The sequence below is a fragment of the Lissotriton vulgaris genome, chromosome 12 (assembly GCF_964263255.1).
Source record: "Lissotriton vulgaris chromosome 12, aLisVul1.2, whole genome shotgun sequence".
Taxonomy (NCBI): Eukaryota; Metazoa; Chordata; class Amphibia; order Caudata; family Salamandridae; genus Lissotriton; species Lissotriton vulgaris.
Window position 1 is genome coordinate 594,351,476 of NC_141700.1, and position 25,381 is coordinate 594,376,856.

General features: G+C 42.0%; 1 protein-coding gene across 1 annotated transcript in view; it reads left to right on the forward strand.

The window, feature by feature from the left end:
• LOC147677799 (ATP-binding cassette sub-family C member 12-like) overlaps positions 1-25,381 on the forward strand; it is a 2,578,840-nt gene that overhangs the window by 900,251 nt on the left and 1,653,208 nt on the right. Inside the window, exon 10 of the mRNA XM_086945588.1 lies at positions 18,410-18,517. Within this exon, the coding sequence (XP_086801714.1) occupies positions 18,410-18,517 (108 nt within the window). The remainder of the gene's footprint in view (positions 1-18,409; positions 18,518-25,381) is intronic.

The following is a 25,381-nucleotide window of genomic DNA, read 5'->3' on the forward strand; positions in this document are numbered from 1 at the left end:
CTATGCGTGCCCAAAAAGCGCACATGGAATTAGCCTCTGGAGCGGGAGGAACTAGACCGCCAACTCTGCAAGACGGCGGTTCCTCTCGGCACCAGAGAGAAACCAGGAAGAGCCACGGGAGGTAAGACAATGTGCAAACAGCAATTAAGTATAACATTTTTATAGTGCGGTTATGCGGGCTTAGTTTAAAATCAGAGTAATCAGAGTACCAAATTAAAAAGTCTCAATGACATGCGGCAGTAGCAAGAGTAAACGAGGCACACCTACTCCTTAGACCATGTCTTCTTCGTCATTGAGATTCACTGAACTTGCAGTGGTTGACCTACAACTTCTAGAAGCATCAGCCGTGTGCTTACATCTGGGTCAACACGCCCAGTCTGATGTTCCACAGTGCCATCTTCTTTCTTCACACTGAGTAACAGTTTTGTCTCTTGCACATGGTCATCATTGCTCTGCTCCCAACTTTGTGCAACATACCTGGTTGTCACTGTCTTCAGAGTTTCTGCTTTGTATGGATGATGGCTCAGTATAACACTGTAGCGCAGTATCTCTTCTCTCAGCTTTAGCAGAAGGCTTCTGATGGCGCTCCTTTGTAGGGCCTTGTAGGAGCTATAGTGTCTCTCTGACTCCACATATACCAATGGCAGCTTGATTCTTGAGACATACGTGGCACGCAAGTGCAGTTTGCTGGACCTGAGAAAACTATCAGGGAGAGCAGTCTTGTTTCTTTGGGGTACGTATCCGCTACTCATTGCCAGTTGTGGCATCCAACCCAGCTCTGGAAAACAGAAATGACTACATCACACACAGAACTCTGTAATACATGTCTTTATTCTTCCATATGAAAACGTTAACTAAACGTACTGCATCATAGACTTTATTGACCACACCCAGACACACCTAAGTAAACCTCCCAACTGAATATGTAACTTTATGAGAAGTCCACCTGGGACCGCAAGGGTCCTACTGCACATGAGCTCACAACACTACAATGTGCTGCCATCACAGTGATATATAGCATCAGCCCGGCTGACATTTCTTAGGACAGACTCAACCACAATGGATTGGATGCCAGCCTTTGCCGCGTAGCAAAATCCATGAAAAAGAGAAATATATCCAGAGGGCACATGGATAAAACCACATCAGGAAACATTGTTCACACAAAAATGTGAGTGGCCTATTGAACTGGTCAACAAGTTGGTCTACAGCTGTATCCTCAAGCTGCACTCCCCAGCAGGACACAGGCATTGTCACTCAACATAAAGAAATATTAGCAACAGCAACATCATGCACATGTGGTACCTGTGTTTTTTAACACTGTAGGCGATTAAGATGGACCCCAAGAAGCAGCCTGAATCCTAACTGTATAATCCCACAACACCACACCATGCAGAATACAGAAATATTCCAGAGGGAACTGAGAGTTAGCACTGACGGGAAACTATTTTCTGTTGTCTGCCTTGCTGTTGATCTTGGTGGTTTCTCATAGGTGTCCAGGCAAGCCCAAAGACAGACTTAAAGATGCAGCCAGTAGGCCAGCATTCGCATCAAACCAAACTCCCCCTGAAGACACAGAAATGATCCACAAGGCACTGAAAGACAGCAGCAGAAGCATTATACACCTGAGATGTTACAATCTAGTGTTGGGTCTTGCAACCGATATACTGTACATGACTAATGTTTAAGTATATTTGCCTATAGTATTGGTGGCATACAGAAATACGGTATTTACTTTGTCACTCACACATATTTAGAGATCTTCTACCTGTGTGTATGTTGTGCTCAGACTCTGATTGCCTTGGGCTGCTGCATCCTCTTTGAACAGTGAGCGAGGCTTGCTGGACCCACTGTAAGTTGGTTGTGAAAGGTGACACTATAGCTAGTTTGGATTCAGCTTCTCAGCCTACCCAGTTGTCACACAAATCTTCAGTAACACTTTTACTCAAAAGACCACACTCAGTAGACACTGACAGTGGCAAGGTCAGCAGTGTCAGTGTCTGTTCATTGTGCAGGTGCTCCCTTTATCCTGGTTTCTAAGAAGAGTGCATAGAAAGGCAGATATATTTGTATTGTGTTGTCCATAGTCATGTGCTAACTCACTAGGTTTTTAAAGCATGTCCTGAACCACATTTTGTAAATGAGGCCTCATAAAGATTGAAAGTAGCAGCATTCATTGAATATGCAAATCAGGCCCATGCGCCTTCCATGATGCAGCCTGTGGTCCCTAGATAATGTCTCCTTCTCTGTGTATGTCTTCACATAGGTGATTGTGCCTCATCGTCTCAAATGTTATGATTTAAATGTAATTTATCAAATGTCTCCCTCAGCAATCAGTTCTATGATAAAAATGTCATCATATGAAATACATTCTCCCATCTATTAATGTATACAGAAGGTTGTCCTGACATGTTTGAATGAAGTTCTCTCTCTCGCAGGCTTTCAGTAACAAATACTATGAATAATACTCATATTTTGGGATTTTTTTCTGCAAATGGCCTTTTACTTCATAATAATCCACAAAAAATACTCCAATGGACCAGCATGTGGTCAGTAGAACAGATGTCTAACTGTAAAAAAATGGGGGACATATCTAGTGTAAGGATACACTTAACTCAACATGAAGGGGAGGAAGGAAATCACTTTTTGTTTAGTTACCCTCAGACACCCTAGTGGTGTCATGCTTCATCATCGGGTCTCCCTGACGCCTACAGGTTGGGGTGGATTCAACCACAGTGTTTGGAGCTCTTATGATAAGTGAAGACCAGGGGGGTTAAAGATTAAGAAACCTCAGGCAGACCCCTGGTTTCCCTCTATTCTTGGGTCTGTCAGGGTTGTTAAAAAATCTTAAAAGTTGGGTCAATGGGAGTATGGTGGTCCTATGACCCTAGTGCCAACTTCCCAGTCCTGGGTTGACCGTGCCGGTCCTCAACTTTCTTCAGGGAAAAGGTCATCAACGGGAGTGCAGAGATGGGAGTCCCTATCCGGTCAGTGAACAAAGGGCAGAGTAGCTGCTCCTGTGAAATATAAAAAGACAAAGACAGACAACACACAGCATTATAAATGCATATTTGAGTATTTCTGTTATGCTCATTCCCATTTTGGTGCATGGTAGAGACCAAACATAAAAAATACCATGAGTATGTGCAAATCCATGTTCTCAATCTTGTATGGTGGTGATTTTACTCGCATGCTGACACTATCTGCATGCTAGTATGTGTACATTCCAGAGTGTAAACACCACATGCCAGTCTCCACAAACAGCTGAACGCTGCTGTCATTCCATATGTAAAAATAAATATGTAAAAATAAAAGTAAAAGCAACTCAATACATTTAAAAGAAAGTTCATACAACAACTTCATACATTCATATGAGTTCATTCACGCTCTTACCCTCATTGGGGAGGCAAAATACTTCACGTTGGACCGATAGGCTAATTTGGATGGTCTCTGTTAAAGATCCCGCCCAGCCTTTCAAACCTATTTAGTACCAGTCCTGGGCTTTTGCATGGATCAGTGTTTAAGTATTATGTGGTAGCGAAGGAAGACGTGCTGATTGAAACAAACGCCCCTGTTCCAATCATGGAAGTGACATCATGGCGTCAAGGTGTTACTAGTGTGTGACGCTAGTTCCAATGATGGGAATTGTAGCTTTCTCGAGAGAATTTTTGTAGTTCTATATCACGATGGACTGCGGTGTATTTATACGTCGATCTATTATCCAGATCATATATACCTTCAATGTATATATTATATTATATCAATAGATAGACTTTCAGGTTTGAGGATTAGAATATAGATATAGTCAAATCTGTTTAGTATTCCTCTTCTTTGCAAATTGAGTCATAGGGGAGCTTGTTCTTCTGTGTTTGGAATTACACGAGACGGCAGATGTCTAGTATACTCATTTGTTCAGTTGGCTCCAAGGGATAGAGTCATTCAAACCAATCTCATATGTTCTTAAAGGATACACCCACCGTGGTTCTCATTCTAGAAGTTTCTTTTGTAAGTTGTCTGTGCCTGTCACTTTTTTTCTGACTGTCCATCTTATGTCTGTGTCCTTATGTTGTTTCCCTCTGAAGTGTGCTGTCTGCTTAGTTGCTGTCACTGCACATCTTATTGTGCTTCTATGTTCGCTGATACGAACCTCTTACCTTTTGGCTGAGGAAGCTGTTTGAGGATAAAGTATAAGAGGGTATGAGAAACAGAGATGTCAAATGTAAGCAAGTGACAGAGGACAAAGTCAGTAGAGTGGAGAAGATAGTGACCAGATTCGAAAGGGTCTTAGTAGATAGTAAACTGAGAGGTTTCATGTGAAATGATTAAAAACAAGGCATTCAAAACTCTTGAAGAAGAGTGGCAGCTGGGACACAGGGTGAGAGAAACGAGAGAGGGTTGAGTGTTTTCACAGCCCATGCTCTGAATAAGTTAGGTAAGGGTACCTGTGACAGGTTTGCATTTTCTTGATTATATTACCTCAAAGCTGCTCCAACTACAATTGCACGTTGAGCTGAAAGTTTCCTACATATCGGACCAGTTATCCCTGGCTCCAATTCTACTATGGTATTTCATCTGGAAAAGAGACCCAACTGACTTAACACAGCAGTTCTTGATGGACTGCCTTACACTGGACCATGTACATAGGATTTCCTGGTTATCACATGTTAAAAATTACCTAAAATGCCTAGGCCTAGAAATTATTTTTGAATCACCAAGCTCCTGCCAGACTATTTCTAAAAAAAGCACTCAAAGCTCGATTTCTTAATTTTACGGCTGTAAAAAGGAATTGACTCAATGGAGCTAAATACACGGTGAGAACTTATCTTGAGGTCCATTACCAACCGAGGGGCAAGCTTTTTATTAGACAGCTCTGACAAATCCACACCACCGATTCATATTGTTGAGGTTCAGATTATACCTCATTCTCTATATGTTGGGGCCCCCACCTGGTATCTTTTCTCTATAAGCACTACCATCCTGCCCTTGTGATGTCACCACAATCCGGCATACATTTTTTATTTTTTTGCAAGTTCTATTTGGGACACTGAAATAGGTTTATCCGGCCAATCATGCATAAACACAATTTTATAAACAACAACAGAGGAGTGACTGAGTGAAAAGCTAATTAAACAAAATGTGCTCAAAAGAATTTATATTGTGGTGTCTTTTTTTGTATCTCTATACTGTACGTATAAATGTGTGCACAAAGCGTCATACACACACCCACATGCACAAGCATGAAGTACTTTATCTCTATCTCCCCTAAAGGAACCAAAACCCCCTTTGAGGAGGACACCTCCCAAGGGAACTAATATCCCAAGTATTTCGCGGGAGGGAAGGAAAAATCTTTCTTTTTTATAAAGGACCCTCACTCACCACTAGTTGGTGACATGCTTCATCATTGGGTCCCTGCTGGGGTGGCCGAATACCCCCCCCAGCGTGCTACAACGCCTGATTACAGCGGAGCAGGATGTGGTGAGTGCAACAGTGCCCAAATTAGAATGTGATAATAACTATGTGTGCAGAATTAAAAAATGCGAGATTGTAGCCTTTACAAAAGTCTTTAATAATGGCCAACCTGCATTGGATTAAAAACAAAGTGGACGGACTACCAAGGGGACCCATTGATGAAGCATGTCACCAACTAGTGGTGAGTGAGGGTCCTTTATAAAAAAGAAAGATTTTTCCTTCCCTCCTGCGAAATACTTGGAATATTACTTTCCTTGGGAGGTGTCCTCCTCAAAGGGGGTTTTGGTTCCTTTAGGGGAGATAGAGATAAAGTAGTTCATGCTTGTGCATGTGGGTGTGTGTATGACGCTTTGTGCACACATTTATACGTACAGTATAGAGATACAAAAAAAGACACCACAATATAAATTCTTTTGAGCACATTTTGTTTATTTAGCTTTTCACTAAGTCACTCCTCTGTTGTTGTTTATGAATTGACTGTGGTATAGGAGTGCCGACTCATGCCCTTTCTCTCTTGTTGGTATTAAACACAATTTTAGACAATGTCCCCAAGGATTATCTTTTTTTTAAATGCTGTCTGACCATCATGTCTGTTATTGTGTCACATCTTTTCTATGCCTCTCCCTAAAGTCCAGACAATTGTATAATTGCCCTTAGTGAATCATGGATCTTTTTCAATGTTTTTATGATTCAGTGTCTACCTTGATTGTGAACAGATATTATTCGTTAAATATAGAAGGAGCAGGGGGGCATGGTCCGAAAGATGACTTGGTAATATAGAAATATTAAGGATGTTCTCTAAGTTCTTTCTGTTAATCAGGACATAATCTATTCTTGCAGAGTGATGGTACTTTTTACAATGAAAAGTGAAGCCCTGTACACTTCTCATCTTAGTTCTCCATATATCCACCAAGTTGATATTTAATGGAACATTTTTCATGGCCCTTCGGGACCGCGGGGACCCAATAGCATGACTCATGTTGGACCTATCCTTTACCGGATCTAGCCGAACATTAAAATCGCCTCCAACTATTAAGGGGGAGATGCTGTGATGAGATTATCTTGGAGTTTGGCTAGAAAAGAGTGGTCATCTCTATTGGGGCCATAAAAGTAGGAACAGGTCATCTTTTCCCCCTCAAAATCCAGCTGAGCGATGATCCATCTACCTGATTGGTCTGTCTGAACCGTTTTAATTCTACAAGTAATTCCTTTCTTGACCAAGATTGTGACCCCACAACAGTTTATTGATTGTTGGGAGTGGCAAAAACACTGTATCCAGGGGAGTTTGGAAAAAATAATCTGGGACTCTATTTGATTTAAATAGGTCGCCTGCAATAAGCAGACCTGAACTGGTAACATCTCTAGGTATTTAAAGATCAATCTCTATCTCCATGGACATCTCAGGTCATTTATATTCCAGGAGATAAATTGAATATTACGGCCCCCTTTCATTTTACCTTTCCACAAAATATTTCCCTGATTAGCCAGTAAAACTTGAAGTTTGGTCTTAATAGACAGTGAGATGAGAGATATATTTTTTTTTAAAATCCCCCACCCTGTGCCCCACCATACCCCCACCCACCTCTCCCCCTTCTCTCCCCCTTCTCACCCCAACCCCTTATGACCCCTAGACCCCGACATCCTGAGGAACCCTACCTTCCAAACGACAATTGCCTATTCGGGCTCTTACTCGCTCCGGGCTATAAATATTACATACAAAATAACTATACACCAGCGGCAAGACTTGGGGCTCTAAGCATATCTTTCTGCATTCCTCCTTCACACCCCTCCCTGCTTTTCATGCTGCATTTTTGCAATTAAGGTGTCTACTTTTTGCGAAGAGCGAATCATGTGCATATGGTTATTCCACATAACTCAAAATGTGGGAGGAAACCTTAGCTGGGGCTTTGCCCCCAGACCATTCAGCTCTGCTAATCTTTTTTCCAGTTCCCACTGTCTTTCCGCTGTTATATGGGAGATATCAGATCTAATAAAGAAGGGAAAGGGAGATTGCTCTGAGAATGGAGAAGAAATAGCCCCTTCCTTTAGGGCCGCAGAGAGGATCTGTTCTTTAACTGATTAAGATGAAAAATTCACCAAGATTTCCAGTGTTTCAGCCATCCCAGATTCCTTTTGAAGGGGTCTCTGTGGACTCTCTAGATTTCGTGTCTTAGATATATACTGGGATGGTCCTTAAGGACTGTGAGTTTCAATAAAGAGATCAAAAACCCCTTTATGTCCTCTCCCTCCAGTGCTTCCGGGATGTTTAGAAATTTCAGGTTATTTCTCCTTGAATGATTCTCCAGTCTCTCAAGATCGTCTTTGAGCTCTTTATTCTGGATGGATAACTTTTCCAGCTGAAATGAAGTAGCCTCCATCACGCTTTTTATCTTGGGAATTTCCTCTTCAATTGCATCAGTCCTTGAAGTGACTACTTCTAGCTTCTGAGCCAGAAACTCACAAGAGGATCGAATGGCTGCCTGATTTGCCTCGGATACTAAGAACCTATTCGACAATCCAGCTTGGTTTGTGTCCGACACAGTTAATCTGTTTGCCATCTCATCCTTCAGGGTTAGGAGAATATCTGCCAAGGAATGAGAAGTTGGAGCCGAAGTGCTCTTAATTTCCGAGGAGGGGAGGATCAAGCCTTTACTACACTGGCTGACAGAACTTCTTGGGTCTTCCATCTGCACTTTAGCCATCTCCTTATTTTGCTCCGATGTAACTTCCTCTGATGATTTTTGCTTATCCTTACCATACCCCTCCTCCCGGGGTTGAACCTGTTCCATTTCTTGCGACTGATCCAACCCCTGGTCTACCTCTTTCTGCTGGCCTAGTATGGAGTATCTATTGATAAGAGGATCTATTTTAAGCCCCCTGTTTTTTAACCTTTACCTTAGACCCCTGGCTGACCTAGCGGAGAGATTTGGTCTCACCCTCATGACCTATGCCGACGATTCTCAAATTATTTTTTCCCTGTCTGAATCTAGTCCACTATCTCCATCCCTTCTTAAATTAGGGCTACAAAACATCCTTAATCAGATGACAAGAAATCAGTTAAAGCTTAATGGAGACAAAACAGAGATTCTTCTACTAGGGAAACAACGAGATCTTTGGAACCCCTCACACTGGCCCAACCAGATGGGAAATTTTCTCACCCCAGTTACTCAAGTACGAAATCTGGGAGTCATCATGGATAGTTCTCTCTCCATGAAGCAACAGGCCAGCAAAGTTGTAGGCCTATGCCTTACCATCATCAAATGGTTGAGGAAATTCCTTTGGATGCTGCCCTCCTCCACTCAAAAAACCGTAGTCAATGCCCTCATATCATCTCGGCTTGACTACAGCAATATTCTGTACCTTGGTTCCAACAAAGCGGTAGTCAGTCGGCTGCAGCTTGCCCAAAACGCAGCTGTTCGATTACTGTGCAGAATCCCCAAAAATTCCGGAGTCTCGAGCTACCGTCGTGAGCTCCATTGGCTCAGGGTTGAAAACAAAATCCGCTTTAAAGCCCTGAACTATATGTTCAGAATCAAAGCAGGAATCGCACCCAAATACCTTTTAGCTTTGGCTCATCCGTATGCTCCCAAGCGAACCCTTCGATCACAATCAGCCGCCAACTTCTGCTTACCTAGATTCAAACTGGCTAGAATGGGTGGCAGATCCTTTGCCCACCTAGGACCATCCCTCTGGAACACACTCCCTCTCTATATTCGAAAGGAGGAAAACCATGCTAGGTTCAGAAAGCACGTCAAGACCTGGTTATTCGATTAATATCCTGATTAACCAGTAATCCCCTGCCATCTTTATGCTTTGTCTCGGCGCCGGGAAACCCTTCTCGGGTAGCTGCCGCGCCTTATAAGTTAAAAAAATAAAATTAAAATAAAAAATAAATCGCCGGATGCACTTCTAGATCCAAGTTGTTTTTTCTAATACGTTCTGAAGAATTAACTGGTTCCTTCGGTACTGGAAGGATATTTCCCCCCTGAGAACCGTTACATTTGCTATTCTTAATCTCCAATGTCGTCACTTTTAGACCTTTAGAGGGAGACAGAGGTGGTGGTATTACTGAGACAAGCGTGGAGGGCATGGCAAACTCAGTATTTGGCTCAGATATAGCTTTGACTCCAGGAGAGGCGAGTAGCTGGGGCTGGGTCATCAATTTGGCAGAAGAAAGAGACATAACCTGATAGTAAGTCTTCAATGACGGGGTAATTTATACTTTGGACCCAACTGATTTCTTATACCGCAGTTTTGCCTTACCCCTTTGGGATTTTAAGTTCACCAGGGTAACTGATGCTCCGATACTCCCCCCCCCCGTTTACTCTGTTTAGCCAAGATTTTAACTTCCGCCACTAGTGGGGCAACTCGCTGTGGCAGAATTGAGTATGTAATCAGCTTATTAGATACCAAGTGAGCCGCCCTAGCCCGTAATGATCTTGTGGGTTTAGGAGGAGAGATACTCTCTTGCGCTGCAACCCCGCTCTCCATACATTCAGAAAATGCTTCTCATAGAATGCCCCCCTCTGCTGTTTCCAATGCACCGTTTTTGTTACTGGGGGATGGTATCTTACTCCCTCTGTATTTAGTACAACTGCTTCAACTCTGCTGATTTTGTAACACACAATCAGATACATGCGGTACCCCTCACTGAGTGACTTGTCCTACTAGTACTGTCAGTCTCTCCTCCTTGTCTATGTATTCTGCAAAAGGAGGACTCAAGGGTGGAGTGAATTAACTCATTAATCTTAATAATTATGTTATGTTATGTTATGTTATGTTATGTTATGTTATGTTATGTTATGTTAGTGATATTTGTAGAGTGCACTGTTGCCCAAGGGCGTCCTGGCACTATAAGTGATGGTCCCCTAGGGTGAAGAAGGATATGCCTAGGGCTTATTCAATGAACAGCCAAGTTTTTAGGGATTTTCTGAACACAAGATGCTCCGTTGTGCTTCTAAGGGAGAGTGGAAGGTCATTCCAGTCCTTGGCCGCGCCCAGAAAGAAGCTTCTGCCACCCCAATTGGCTTTCTTTGCCAATGGAATGCAGATCAGTTTAGCCTCTGAGGAGCGCAAAGACCTGGACGGGACATACCATTTGATATTTTGGATCAGGTGTTGAGGACCCATAAAATGTAGTGCTTTGTGAGTTATACACAGAGCTTTAAACAAAACTCGTTTCTTAACTGGCAGCCAGTGCAGTTTTTTTATTTCTGCCGAGATGGGTTTGTGTTTTGGAATGCCAGACTGTAGTCTGGCTGCTGCATTTTGTAGGAGTTGCAGTTTCCTTAGGAGACCTTCCTGGGCGTTGATGTATAGGCCATTGCAATAGTCCAGCCTGGACATTGCTAAAGCAGTAACAACCGTTTTTTGACTTGCTACAGGGAGAAAGTCCAGTATTTTTTTGCATGACTTTAAGATGTAAGAGGTTGTAGAGACAACTGAGTTGACTTGGTCTTTGTGGGTTAGTTTGTTGTCAATAATGAACCCTAAGTTCCATACTTTCCTAAACGTCTTCTCTTACCTCTGATTGATTTTTAACTTAGGCACAGCGATCGCTACATGGCAATGATGGTTTGGTTTCCCAAGATGCCATGGTTGTGGTGGTAGTAGTAGATACTGGCAGTAGCATTTGCAAAAAAAGAAAATGGGACAGTCAGTCTCCTGAGAGAGACTCTGGAAGGAGTAGTAGAACAAAGTACAGTACATACACATTTAAGACTTCCAAACAATAATAATAATGCTGATTAGCAATGCTAAAGTAAAATAAAACATAATGGTGGTGGGGATAGCCTAGTACAATAAGTTACAAACTGTAGTTGTGTTGAGTCACTCGACATAAGCGTAACCTTTAGTGCTGTGTAGGAGGCTGTGAATCCAATCGATGCCGGCAAACAATTATGATGGATTACGTTCCTTTGGAGAATAAAATAGACTTGCAAATATACTGAGCATGGGAGGGCAAGCAGAAGAAGATCCTCGCTCTGCCTTGAAATTGAATTAGTATTGCTTTCACCACATCGCCTCCAGCAACCGTGTGATCTATTATTGGTGTACATTAAATTTAGTCACACCTCAATATAAATCACACAGCCCGTGCGAAGAGGGTTAGGGCTTGATTAATGGGAGGGAAAGGGGGTCTGGGGAAAGGTTTGACAAAGAAAAACATTATTCACGGACAAACAACAAAACATAATCTTGGCAGATGACCATCATATCCATAAATTTGTTTAAGGAAGAAAAAGGAAATGCATGCATGATGATGATGAATTGATGGTTAAGTAGTACTTACTAACTAGACTAGTAGACAGCACCAGGCAGCAGTATATTATTAATTTTTTATACAATGTGCCATGCCTGTCTGCCCTCACAGAGACCTAAATTACATAAATTTTTACTTTTTGAAGCTAGCAAAGAAAATTTTAAAAATAGCTGTCGGGATCAATTATAGGCAGAGAGCAAACAACCACATCAACACACAGTGGTAATGATTGTAGAGAAAAAAGTAAACAAATTATTTAAAAGATGATACTATCATGTTACTGTATGTTATCCTGGTCAAATTGGGGAGTTCAATCTCTACATTCCTCTTGGTCCTCCCTTCAATGGACGCTGCGTCCATCAATCTTGGGTGCCACTGCCTGCCTGGCAGATGTGGATTGGTAGGTGACTGTGAGTTGTTTTTCTCTGTTTAGAGCAGGGTAAAGGCCAGGCTGTAAGTGTAGATGGAAAAAAAAGGGATATTTAAAAATCAAGGAGAAAGAAAAGCATAAATTACGGAGGAGTGCAAACACTTTCAGAGTGGCAAGACTAAATCTTGTCTACTCTGTTGTCTGCTTTCAGCATTAGCCTACAACAGCAACAGGACAGAGCCGGCCCTCTGCATTTAGCTTAGATTTAGACCGAAGCAGACAGAGAGCACACATGTCACATATACAGCAACATAGCATTTTCCAAAGTAAGTAACTAAATCAATGGAATGCACAGCTGTCAATCATACCACCACTACTACACTTGTGACTCAACTCCACCATTACACAGACATGTATGCCTGCTATGGTTGTTGTTGACTTGTTTACCTTTTATGCCACTCATGAAATGCCCTGAATTATTCAATCAATCTTCTCCGATCCTACTGACTGACTGCGAAGATGTTATGTCACTGTGGTCATTATCATGGTTTTTTCCAACTCAGTCTGCAGTGTATCAAGAGAGTCCAGATTCTACGTTCAAAAATGCAATGGATCGGCCTGTAGTAGGGATACAATTTTGGTATTAAACAACAAGAAGGGAAACATTGACCTGAGTCACTATTAGTGTGTAGATTAAATAGTACACAATGTATTCACTTCATGCACAACAAACAACAACAACACAAACACCAATCATTCAGAGTCAGCGTCCAATGCATGCCATCATTACCTGTTCCTTTTTCTCATCCTAAGTTAAGGGGCAGTCTCTCTCGGCTTTGAAAGGAGGATAGCTATAGTAGTCATCATTTTCCACTTCTTGTGGAAAAACTCAACAAGGCAAACAAATGTTGTACTTTTCTCCATCCAATCATCATCTGGCTTGAGGGAGATGAATTTAGGGCGATTCAGGAGGATGGAACAGGACTCAGAGGAGTGGACTTAAGCTAAATGCACAGAGCTGCAACTCCAATATGGCAATAAAATGACTAGAAGACGGTGGTGAGGGATTTGTTGTGATTCGAAGTTTCAAACCAGAAAGACGGAGACACACACACAAATAAAAGTAAAATAAGGAAGAAAGAAAGTAGGAAGTTCAAAGCCTAGTTTTCAGGGAAGTATAGCTCATCCTCAAACTCTGGTGGTTCTACCAGAAGTAGGTAATCATCTAAGACACTACTTCCGTCACCTACGTCGCTGTCCTCATCTTCCTGCGTTGATTCACATATTTTGTGATTCTGTGGCATAAAGTGATGATTAATTTTGATTATGGTTAACCTCTCCACGTTTTGGGGCAAGAAAGTGGTCCATCTCAATGTCGGAACGGTAGCACTGAAAACACACACAGAAAATACACTTGTGACAGGGCAATCCAGATAGTTTATCGCCAGCATGCTGAGCATTGGCCATTCGCCCCTTTTCCCATACTAATACAGCAATGGGTTTTGATCAATGTAGACCTCTGTTGGGTCATCTAGATAGGCCAGGACCATCCGCTCAATGTTCAGGGGTGATCCACTTTGCTGGGCCTCTTTTGTCTTTGCATCAGCACTGGTCCTAGCAAGCCCTTGCTGTGAATACCAATCCTGTGACGATTTTACTGGGGCTGATGATACGGTTCTTGCTGTTGTTGATTGTGTTGGTGACCACTCTGAGCCAAACGCACTGCCCTCAGGCTCTGAAGATGAACTTGACGCCAGAGGCCCTTGTTTCAGTACTTGTTGTGGGTTTGAGTAACGGGCCTTTAATTACCAGCTGTTCATTTTCCAAGTCACTGGCTGCCTCATCTATCCAAGTTTTGTACTGGGCAACATCCACATCTGAAAAAGGAATTATTGTTTTAGTGTGCAGTGCCAATTTGTACTGTTGATCCAGAATAGTAGCACAAGTGTAATGTTTTTCTGAAACAATGCAAGTTTACACCCTTGAATTTTCAGATAAGCGATGGCATAAGCTCTCCACCAACTCATATGCTTCATGTTTTTCCGCCACAGCTGTGTACATTTCAGACAGCTCCTTCAGCTGTTGCTTTAGCATGTGCAATAGCAGGTTAGCTTGGCCCATAGTACAGTCCTCCTTGCTGACTTCCTGTGTGAAGAGCTCGAAAGGAAGAAGCATCTCTTTCAGGCATTTAACTAGGCCCCATTGGTCCATCTGTAGGGTCATCCCTTTCACAGTTGCATAACTTATTCTTTGCGTGACATACTCATTGATTGGTTTGTACTGAATTCCAATGTGCTGGCACCTCCGGGATGAGTGCTTTGACTGGCATTCTATGCTCACGTTGAATAATCCTCAGCTGTTTCTGGGCTTTAAAAGAATGGCTGAAATGTGTGCATATTCTTCTGCAGGTGGATAGTTGTTGACTCGGGTTTTTTTTTCAGAAAGTCTTGATAATATTAATGTTAATGCAGTGCGCCAAACACAGGGCCCTGAAATAGCCACCATCGCCAATGGCCTTTACTATATTACTGCCATTGTCTGGGGCAACAAAGCCAATGATAAGCCCTCTTGGGCGCAGCCATTCATAGACCTGGCTATTAAACTCTTCCAAAATGTTTGCAGCTGTATGAGATTTCTCCATGGCAAACATGGCCACAGTTGTAATCTCAGCAGTGTCAAGAACACCTGCTTCAGATATCTTTTCTCTAACCCCCACAAAGAGATCCAGTGTGCAGTGATGCACATGTAATCAGTGGTTTGGCAACTGGTATACATGTCTGTTGTCAGGTGGATATTGTGAACAGCACTCTGCTGCAAGGCTTGTCCAAGCAATTTCAGCCCATCGTGATGTAGTGTTGGAACAGCAAGTCTGGCAAAATAGGACCGGCTGGGAACCTTCCATTTTCGACAGATGGCTGTCACAAATTCATGGAAACCCACCTCTTCCACAAAATAAAAAGGGAGAAGTTCCAGCGCTAACATTTTAGCCAGCTTCGCCTTGTACAAACGTGCCGTTGGGTGGTTGCGTTCATACTGCCCCTCCGACCTAAGGATGGTGACATTGGTAAGCTGGATTTTTTTCCTTTCTGGTGCAGCTGATGCACGTCACTTCTTGAACCCAGTTAGGCTCAACGGCGCAGTTTTTTTCATTGCAGTACTCTGTTGCCTTGGTGTCTCAACCTGACTCTTACTACAGTGCCACTGATTCCGCTTGCAAGGAGTCCATTTTGGGTTTTCCGACGGGCCGCCAACTGTGAGCAGACGAGTGTGGAGAGCCGAGCCGCCTCGGGAGAGCCGCGGGACCCAAGACTCCTGCGGCCTGTTACAGCCCTTGGTGACACTCTCTGCCTCCCCCAGAGTGTTGAAGTACAGGACCGACCAGCGGACACTCGGATGCGCTGTCCCCGCAGGCTCTTCCACCGGCCTGCACTCTTCACGCCAACACCGGTTGCAGGTGCCTTTCTGGGGTTGTGCTGGCCTCTGCGTCAGGGAGAACAGTGAAGCAGGACTTCTGGGGCAGCACTACAGTAGCACTACAGTAGCTGCTGCTAACGCCCCCCCCCTCTCGCAGGTGTACAATATGAGGTGGCTGAGCAGCAGAGGGATCCGGCAGTGGACAAGCGAGCGAGCTGAGTGCCAGAGCAGGTGCAGGGGCCAAAGGTCTTACAGGCCAGGACTCGATAGCCACAGCGATTACAGTGACTGACAACATCCTGGAGCTCCAGTGAGTCACTGACTACACAGTAAAAGGAGAGGTGAGAGCCTGGTGTGAGAGGTGTGGGGTGTGAGGGGAGAGGGGGAGCATCTACCTCCACCTCGGATTTGAAAAACACAAACCCAATAAACCTCAATGTTTTAATACTCAGAGTATATAGCACAACCAGAATCTAAGCGTGTTGCGCTTCTAACTTTGGACCTGTTAATTCCGGTATCTTTTACTCTGCCACCTTATTATGATTATTTTTTTGTTTTTGACAAACTGACAAACTGCCTCTTAAAAGTTACAGTCAAAGACGCTGCCTACAGCTCAAGAAACTGTAAGCTCTTACTGACAGCCAATTCAGTAGATTAACTGCTGAGCATAAGTAGAGCACAAGCAGACTTTTAGTTAATTCGCTTTGGCCCACTTTAACATTGATATACATAAAGAGACCAAGAATACAATCAGAGCAACGACGCTTCGACAACCCTGAGGTCTATTCAGAGGAAAAGCAGATTCTGGCAAGTCAGTCAAAGCAAAGCCAAAAGCAAGCCAAAGCAAGTTGCAATAAGAATCACCCTTCGGGAATCAGTAAAGTAGTCTAAAACGATAAATCAAAACGGCAAATGATAAACTCAAAATAAAAACCCCTTAATTTCAGCTGAAAGGTGACTATGAGGTCTGGAAAGAAAGAAAATTGCTGATAATTAAATCTAAGATCACAGAAAAAAACAATAAAAAGGAAAAATGAGGGAGAAAACGGGGACAGCAGCAAAGGCAGCAGCCCTCCCGGGCAAAACACAAAACATGGGAAGTTAGAATAAGCATAAAGGGCCCACCGCAGTCGAGAAACCTATGCCTATTTCAGCCTAAGAATTCTTAAAACTCCGCTTGGGGATTGGTGCAATTAATCAGTTTCTTCCTCCTTGGGAGAGAAAAGGCGGTGACCAGCCTTCTCGCCTCTGTGGCTGCAGAGTGGAGGACCTATTACACGTTATCTGCACCTGCAACAACCTAAGGGATATAAGAATAACCCTTTTAAAACCTATGTTTAGACAGTATGGAGTTAGGACCTGCAGACAAGCGGCACTGCTGTGTTTCAATCCAGAGAGAGTGGAGCTAAATTGTCGACTCACAACGTTTTTTGACACAATAGCTAAGAGACTGAAACATTCATGCACGCTGCCCTTGGAACTTTTAACAACAGAAGCTTCGCCAAATTGATTATTCTACTAAAAAGAATAGGTGGCAGAAGATCTACCAATGGAGCCAATGCCCTAAAAACTCTTCTTCTTCTCTTCAACTCAAAGCAGTAAGTCATGGTAAAAAATACGGACCTGCCTCAGTGCCACTCATCATAATCATACTGTAGTGGCTTATCTTGGCGGAGAGTTGCAAGATTGTTGACAGAAAATATGTGTCAAGGCAATGACACTGAAGAATATTTCCTTGTTGGCCACGGTCCTCTTTACAACAACACTGTGATTATTTGGAAAAATGTTAGATGGTACACTGGAAAAAGGTCTAATAGTTCTGGCAAACGTCCTCCTCCTCCCCTTTTTTAAACGAGTAGCTGATGTTAAATATGTGGCCTTTTTAATAGTGTTTTTTTTTCTTTTTAAATATATACGAACAAGATGTTTTCAATTATGTTTTAATGTATGCAACGGTTTTAATTAATCATGCATAATAAACATTTCTACACTGAGATGTTGCTGAGGATGTGGGCAGTACCACTACACTGCTGGGGACAGGGCTACTTTGTATACCAGAAAAAATGTCTAACTCTTGTTCACCTTCTACCGTGATCATATCTTCTTCTACTTCTACATCCCCACCAACAGCAATGGGTGAAGTTTTACTTTTTGTAGGCTAAGTAGGTGCACCTCCCACTGGATCATGAGGTGTTTTTGCAGATGGGTTATTTGGCCTCCGGTACCATAGTTTGTACCAAGCTTACCCTGAGTAAAACCATGTCAACAAATTGAGCATATAGCAACGTTCTCCTCCTTACTGCTGAACGAAAAGAAGTCCCAAACTTGGGAGGTGAACTTTCTTGTGCTGCTGGAGGTGCCACTTGCAATGCTGGATGAATTAGAGGGTGTTCCTGGAACTTGACTCTGTGCAGTGACAGTACCACTTGTTTATTTATGTTTTAAAACCCAAAACATAAATAAAAGACATTGCCATTTACAATGCCAACAGCTCAAACTCCTTTAAAGGTGAGACCTATTGTATTGCAAATGCTTGTTTTAAATTGTGATTGTTTTTAGCTTGGTCCCACAGTGGGACAGGAGGGAAAGATGGCACAGGGCAAGGAAGATGAGGAGGTAAAATGTAAATTTGTCTATTTTGCAGGCCTAAGAAACATCCTTATTGAAGTTTTTGTCTGAATTCTTTCTTTCTAAGAAATATCACATTTCATAAAATGTTCTCAGTCACCACAGAGTGTTTTATTCGATGTCTTAAATTACTTCTGAGCATTAAAATGTCAATTGCTATTGGTCGTTAGTTTTTTGATAATGTCAGCTACAGGAAAGCATGAAACTGTGCCTGGTAAGGCTCATATGAAGTTATCACCCCTCAACAGTGTATTTTCTTTTTGTTGCAGGTTTTTACTGTGATGTCTATTTTTAGCATCATGAGGTATATAGTTTTCATTGGACCCAATTCAGTGAAGGCTGCAATGGAGGCAAAAGTTTCTCTGCGCAGAATAAAGGTATGTTACATTAAAACTATGGACCTGATTCACAAATGTAAACTTACTCTTTTTTGTTAGTTTACATTTTTTTAAGTATTCGCAAGCTACGATTTACAGAGTAAGTTTAAATCAGGCCTATGGTTTATTTTGCATTGTTCTCTCTTTTCTTCCCTGACTACAGTCTCTACAGTGTTAAACCTACTGTTAGCTCGTTGTTTACCTTTATGAATCAGGGCCTATCGGTTTAAGATATTGTTTTGCCATGGTCGGTATTATGAAGCAAAAAGTAGTTTAAATTAACTTTATTGGCAAAAGCATAAAGACCTCCTGCCACATGAGCTTACAATCTACAACTGTTCTTCCAGCTGTGAAAACTAGAATCTTGGTGAGAGGAACATTCCAAGGTTGACAGGAAAGGGTGTAGTAGGGGAAGTGGGAAAAGTAAAGGGGATAAAGGGGGCTGAATAAGAAAGAGCAAAGTATAACATTTCTTCCTTCCACAACACTAGGGAAATGTCCAGTGAGGGAAAGGAAGCTGTATAAAAAAAGAGATGCAATAATGCAAAGGGAATCAACAATACACAGAGATTGCAAAATAGGAAAAATTACCTTTGTTCTGATGCTAGGTAGGAAAGTCAACAAATGTCATAATCTTTGAGCCAAAAAAGGAGCTCTACATGAACAAGAGTACAAACATTCCCTATTAGCAATAAAGTTTTCATGAGAACCTTCAGAATTTGCAAAATAGTTCCCCATGTGCGATGAGTCTAAAAGATGACTACTATTACTGTGGCCTAAATTGTCATGTGAAATTCTATCCATGCTCCAGGTCCTACCATCTTCCAGTTTGACCACATTCATTTTAACATCAACTATTTTCATAGGTTTGGAGAACTTGCTGTCACTAGAGCGACAGGAAATAGGAAGTTTGACTACTAGACTGTTCCCAACCCTCCAATCAGAAACTTTAACTGCATTTTTTAAATCATATCTTCTGGTGTACTCTTATTGATGTTGTTTAACTTGTCCATCCATTTCCTCTCTGCATACCCATTTAGGTTTGCCTCCTCCCAACCAGTTAGGGATCATTTTGTTTCCAGGTAACCTACCCTTGAGTGCCAGAAAAGAAGAAATATTCGTCACAGAGTTTGGTGTAGTGTGATAAGACCAAATCATATTTGTAAGTGTTTTTTTACAGGTTTTCCAGAAATTTGGGCCAACTGAATACACTCCTTTATCATACGATTTACACGTTCTAAAAGACCATTGGCCCTTGGACAGTTTAAAGCAGTCTTCAATGGCTAATAGACAATGTCTTAAAAAAATCTTGCATTTCATCTGAAGTAAATTGAACACCATTGTCTGTTATAATGGTACTGGGAACTCCTTCAGTCATAAAGGCATCAGAAAGAATTCAATCAAAGATAATGTGCTGATTTTAGTACAGACTTTTAAGAGGACCAATAATATCCAAACTAAGTTTGTCCCATAGTTTTAGAGGTACAATTGCAGGAGACATAGGGACAGTTCTTGTGACCTTGGGTTTGTCACTTAAAGCGCAAATCATACAGTCTTTGGTCTTGTTCTCCACGATTCTATCCATATCTGGGAAGCAGTAGGACACTCTGACCTTAGACTTAGTCAGGTTCCTGCCCAAGTGGCCTTCATGAGCATGTTCTGCAATTCTATCCAAAAGATTCATGGGCGGTACCAGCTTATCTTTTCTCATAATTCTCTCATCTACAATACTTAATTGATGGCGAATTCCCCAGAAATCCTTCAAATCATCTTCTAAGCACCCTTGTTTCAAAGCCCAACCATAAACAATGTTTTCCTTAACTTTTGTGAGGACACATCATTGCTCATGCTAACTTCCCATTCTTCTTTGGAAATACCAGGAACCTACACTAGCATAACTTGTTCTAACATGCGGTCTACATCCGCTCTTTCTCCACTACACAGTAATCTAGATGAGCAGTCAGCTACTACATTCCTAGTTCCAGGAACATGATCAACTTTGAAATTGTATCCTTCGAACCCAATGAGCCATCTGCTTATTCGAGGAGTGGTATTTCCTCTGCCTTTTGTCGAAAAAATGTGTATAAGCGGTTTGTGGTCTGTGCGTACAGTAAAAAGTAAACCCCACAGGTAAAATTTTAAATGAACAATAGCCCAGGCCACTCCTAGCGCTTCTCGCTCTAGAGTGGAGTAATTGTACTCTACATCTCTTAACGCTCTTGAGGCAAATGCCATGATATTCTCTTCTCCATCTGTTATTTGACTGAGGGTTGCACCAATGCCTTTGCTACTGGCATGAGTTGTTGAGAAAGTTCTGCCTCTAGGGTCAAAGTTACCTAAAAATGGTGCATTCACAATGGCCTTCTTAGTGAATTCAAAATACTCCTGACAATCTGAACTCCACACAAAGTGTTCCCCCTTTTTCAGTAACCCTCTCAAAGGAGCTGTGATGTCAGCAACATTTTTCACAAACTTCGTCATCCACTCGACCAACCCAAGGAAGCACTTAACTTCCTCTTTGTTAGTTGGCGCTTGCGCTTCCCTCACTGCCTTCACAAGATCTAATTTCGGCTTAACTCCACTCTTGGAAATGGTGTGTCCCAAATAATCAACAGAATCAACATCAAATTTGCACTTTTCTCTTCTTATGTTTAAACCAGCATCACTGAGAGCCTGCAAAACATGTCTTAAGGAGTTATTGTGATATTCACTTGTTACTCCATAAATTAGAATGTCATCTTGGAAACAGAGTACATTCTTAATTCCTTTTAGAATCTGATGCATCACTCTTTGGAAAACTGCAGCCGCTGCTGCAAGACCAAACAGCATCCGGCAGTACCTAAACACTCCACAGGGCGTAATAAATGAAGTTAATGACATTGAATATTGATGGAGTTCTTTCTGATGGTACGCTTAGGAAAGATCTATTACACTAAAATGTTTAGCTTCCTCAATCTTGCTGATCCTCTCATTGATTCTAGGAAGTGGGAATCTGTCTACCTAGATATTTGCATTAAGGTCTCTTAGGTCAACACACACGCACAGAGCTCTTCCACCAGTTTTTTTAAGTGACCACTTTTGGAGCCAACCATAACAAGCTCTCTATTGGTTCATTGATTTTTTGGCTTACTAATTTATCGAGTTCTTTCTTAAGTGGTTCATGCATCAAAAGAGGTATTGGCTTGAATGTGTGTACTACTGGCACCTCGTTTTCTTTCACTTTAATTCTGTGTTGGAAATTCTTCAAATGGCCAATTTCCTCTCAAAAAATATTTGGAAATTCATCAAAAATATTTGAACAAAAATCACTTCTGTCAAATGTTAAGACTTGTTACGTGCTGTTGGGGTCAAGTTTTATTCCTAATTCTCTTTGGTGAGCCCAACCTAATAAACTAGATCCTTTTTTTGCTAAACACACTTTATCCAATGTGCTCCGATCTTTAAAGGGAATTTTCATGTTTAACATACCTACTAATGGAATTGGATCTTTTCTTTAACCGCTTGGTTTAATGTCAGCTTGTTGAATGACATAACCTTTTCCATTAAATTTCTCTCCAAACATATCATAGTCAATCAAGGTATATGGAGAACATGAGTCAGCAAATACACTTACATCCACTCCATCTAAACCAATGTTGCACGTAGGATAGTTACTCTCTGTACCCTTCATCTCATTTACAACATGAAAAATAAACATGTTACTAGCTCCATTGTCATCCTCAATTGTATGTACATTCTTCTTTTCAAATTTTACATGTTTACATAATCTGGCAAAATTCCCCCTCTTGTTTCATTTCTTACAAACTACAGATCTGGCTGGGCCGTTTGGATTATTTGCAAGGTAATTAACATTTCCACAATGGTAGCACTTCAATTTTTCGTTCCTTTCATCCGCATCTGTCTTTTTGCTCATGGACACATTTAACTTTAGTACTCCATCACTGGGATCAGCTAATTCGCAATTGTCAATTTTGTTCCTTAGTTCATGAACGTTGTCAAGAATGTTGCTCTATTTCATTTCTTTTATACACTCAGCTGTATGTTCTATGCTTTCTATGCATATTGCTGTTCGCCCTATGTGGGAAGGGTATGCCCAGACTTGTTCCCGTTCTCACTACGCCACTGGAGTCAAGCTATCCTGGCTTATAGCCAGAAACCGGTCCTAGGATGCTTGATTCCGGTCCAGGGAAGACATGGCTTGGCAGATCAGGCTGGACTGTTCCCATGAGGCACAGGGTCAAGCCTGATTTACATATGGCTATGTCTGAACTGGGGTGGAGTGGTGAGCAACATAACAATGGATTAAACCCAGATCTGTGACTGGGGTGAATGTTTTGCCAATGTGCAACATTCCGTACATCATATTGTGTGTTTTGCTGTTTGCCCTATGTGGGAAGGGTATGCCCAGACGTGGGTCCCGTGCTCACTACGCCACTGGAGTCAAGCTATCTTGGCTGATATCGGCTGATAGCCAGAAACCAGTCCTAGGATGCTTGATTCTGGTCCAGGGAAGACATGGCTTGGTAGTTCCGGCTGGACTGTTCCCATGAGGCACAGGGTCAATGCTGATTTGCATATGGCCATGTCTGAACTGGGGTGGCGTGGTGAGCAAATCAACGATGGAATAAAACCCAGATCTGTGTCTGGGGGTGAATGTTTTGCCAATGTGCAACATTCTGTCGATCATCTTGTGTGTTTTGCTATGCTTTTAGCAGCATTGTTGGCCTCTTTAAGTTATAAATTACTAGTCAAAAGCTTTTCTTGTATTTTGGGATTATTTGTACACTTTACAAGTTGATCTCTGATCAAAGAATCCCCTAACGCACCAAATTCACATTTATTAGCAAGACCAAGTAAAACAGCAAAATAAGTTGAAACTTTTTCACTTGTCCATTGAACTCTTGAAAAAAATTAGAAAAGAGCAAATTATAACAGTTGGTCTAGTGTTTTTGTGTGTTAGACTAAAATTAGAAATGAACTCCTTCACAACTCTCTCTTCCTGGCAAGCATGCCGAAGAGTTCTCAAGCTTGTACACACACTGTCCTCATAACAGACCCATCCTTGTCAGGGCCTGGCAGGGTTAACCTATTTTACGAGGACTGATCCGGTCCTCGCAGCGTAGGTTATACATGTTCACACACACAGCCCTGACAAATTGTTTTTTTACAGTTATTGTTTAGAAATTGATCCGTGTTTTTTCCTTTAAAGTTAGCAACATGAATATAAGGCTAGATAGGGGGCCCCTTTCAAGGTCTGACATTAATTACTGCCAGGTTTTAGTACCGGAGGGACCCACCCCACTTAAAGCCACCCCGCATTCTGAACACGTTTTTACAACAGCCAACAAGTCATGAGACTGTAATTTATGGTGAACTCGAAATTGATTTCAGTATTTTGATAAATACTTGTCATTTTTGATGGGATCACAGTGCTCCATTTTGTATATTGTAGAAGCCAAAACATTTTCGTGGCGTGCTTTCAGGGCTTCAGATAGAGACCAAGTGTAAAATAAGAACAAACCAATATTGCACTATCTGATGACATGAGTAAGCCTCTATTTTGGTAGTATTGTTTTGCCGCGTGGGAATCCAGGCAACGGGGGAGGAAGACCCAGATTAAGACCTGTAGAGGCAATAAGCACTTTACAAAAATGTTGGTGCCCCCATATATATCTAAATCAAAATATAAACAATAATAAACCGTAAAATAAAATATAATTTTTTTGAATGAAACAAAATGTTGGAAAATAATGTTTATTTTTGTATACTTCCACTTAATATTTTCAGCTTGCAGTTTCTCACCATATGGTCCATGGTAAATCCGGCAATGGAAAATGTCAATGGGGCCCCCCCTTCCCTTGATGCACAAAGAATGTGCTTATTTATGGTCAATGCAGCCCTGGCGGGATGGGATGTGGCAATACATCCAGAGCGGCCAACTTTGGAACTGGGGGAACGAGGTTCTAGATTCAGTGTGAGCTCGACATCCTATGATTCTGAATAAAATCAATTAACCTGCCATCCCTATAACGTGAATGTAACCTTGTGTAACGGGTTCACGTGTAAAGCGCTCCAATACCTTCAGGTCGAGTTAGCGCTATATAAAAGCACAAACTGATAAGCTATAGTGAAAAGGTTGTTACGTATGCTATAGTTGTGATTTGCATGCAATTTCAGCACGTTGCCTTTCTCCTTGGGAATGGAGGCCCGGGGCGTAACACAAACCCATGCAGCGTGGGTAGGGACACACTATGGAACCCCCCCATCCCTCGAACAATGGTGCCCCAGTGCAGGCCAAGGAGTATCGGTAAGATATCTGAGACTCAGGGACCCTCATCACATTCTGCAGGGTGGTCCCCATCATTTTGCACTACACCACTGTGGAGGCCTGTATGATCCTGCTGCTTTAGCGTCATTGCTACACTTTATTTAGCATGACATTTTTATGTACGCTTGCCTGTAAATGACAATGTCTTTTATGTATGTGTTAAGAAGACCTACAAATTGTGTGTTTGCGCGCACCACTTGCAAGTTTTCAAAACACATAAATAAAAGGCAGTGTCATTTACAATGTCAATAGCACAAACTCTCGCAAATGCGAGACCTATTGCATTGCAAATGCTTGTTATCTTTACCTTTTCCCCCCCCCAACCTTCTCTTGGGCATTAGAATAATTTTGCTTCTTCTGGTCACCTCACATCCACCACCATGGTTTTTCTGCTTAACTCTGGAGCAGACCCATTTGTATGCCATATTTCCCAATTCGTGAAGAGAGGTCAGATCAGAGTCGATCAGGTACTGGTGCAGTTGTTGATTCTGACAATAATTAACTATATGCTCACTCATCAACAAATTGTACAATAC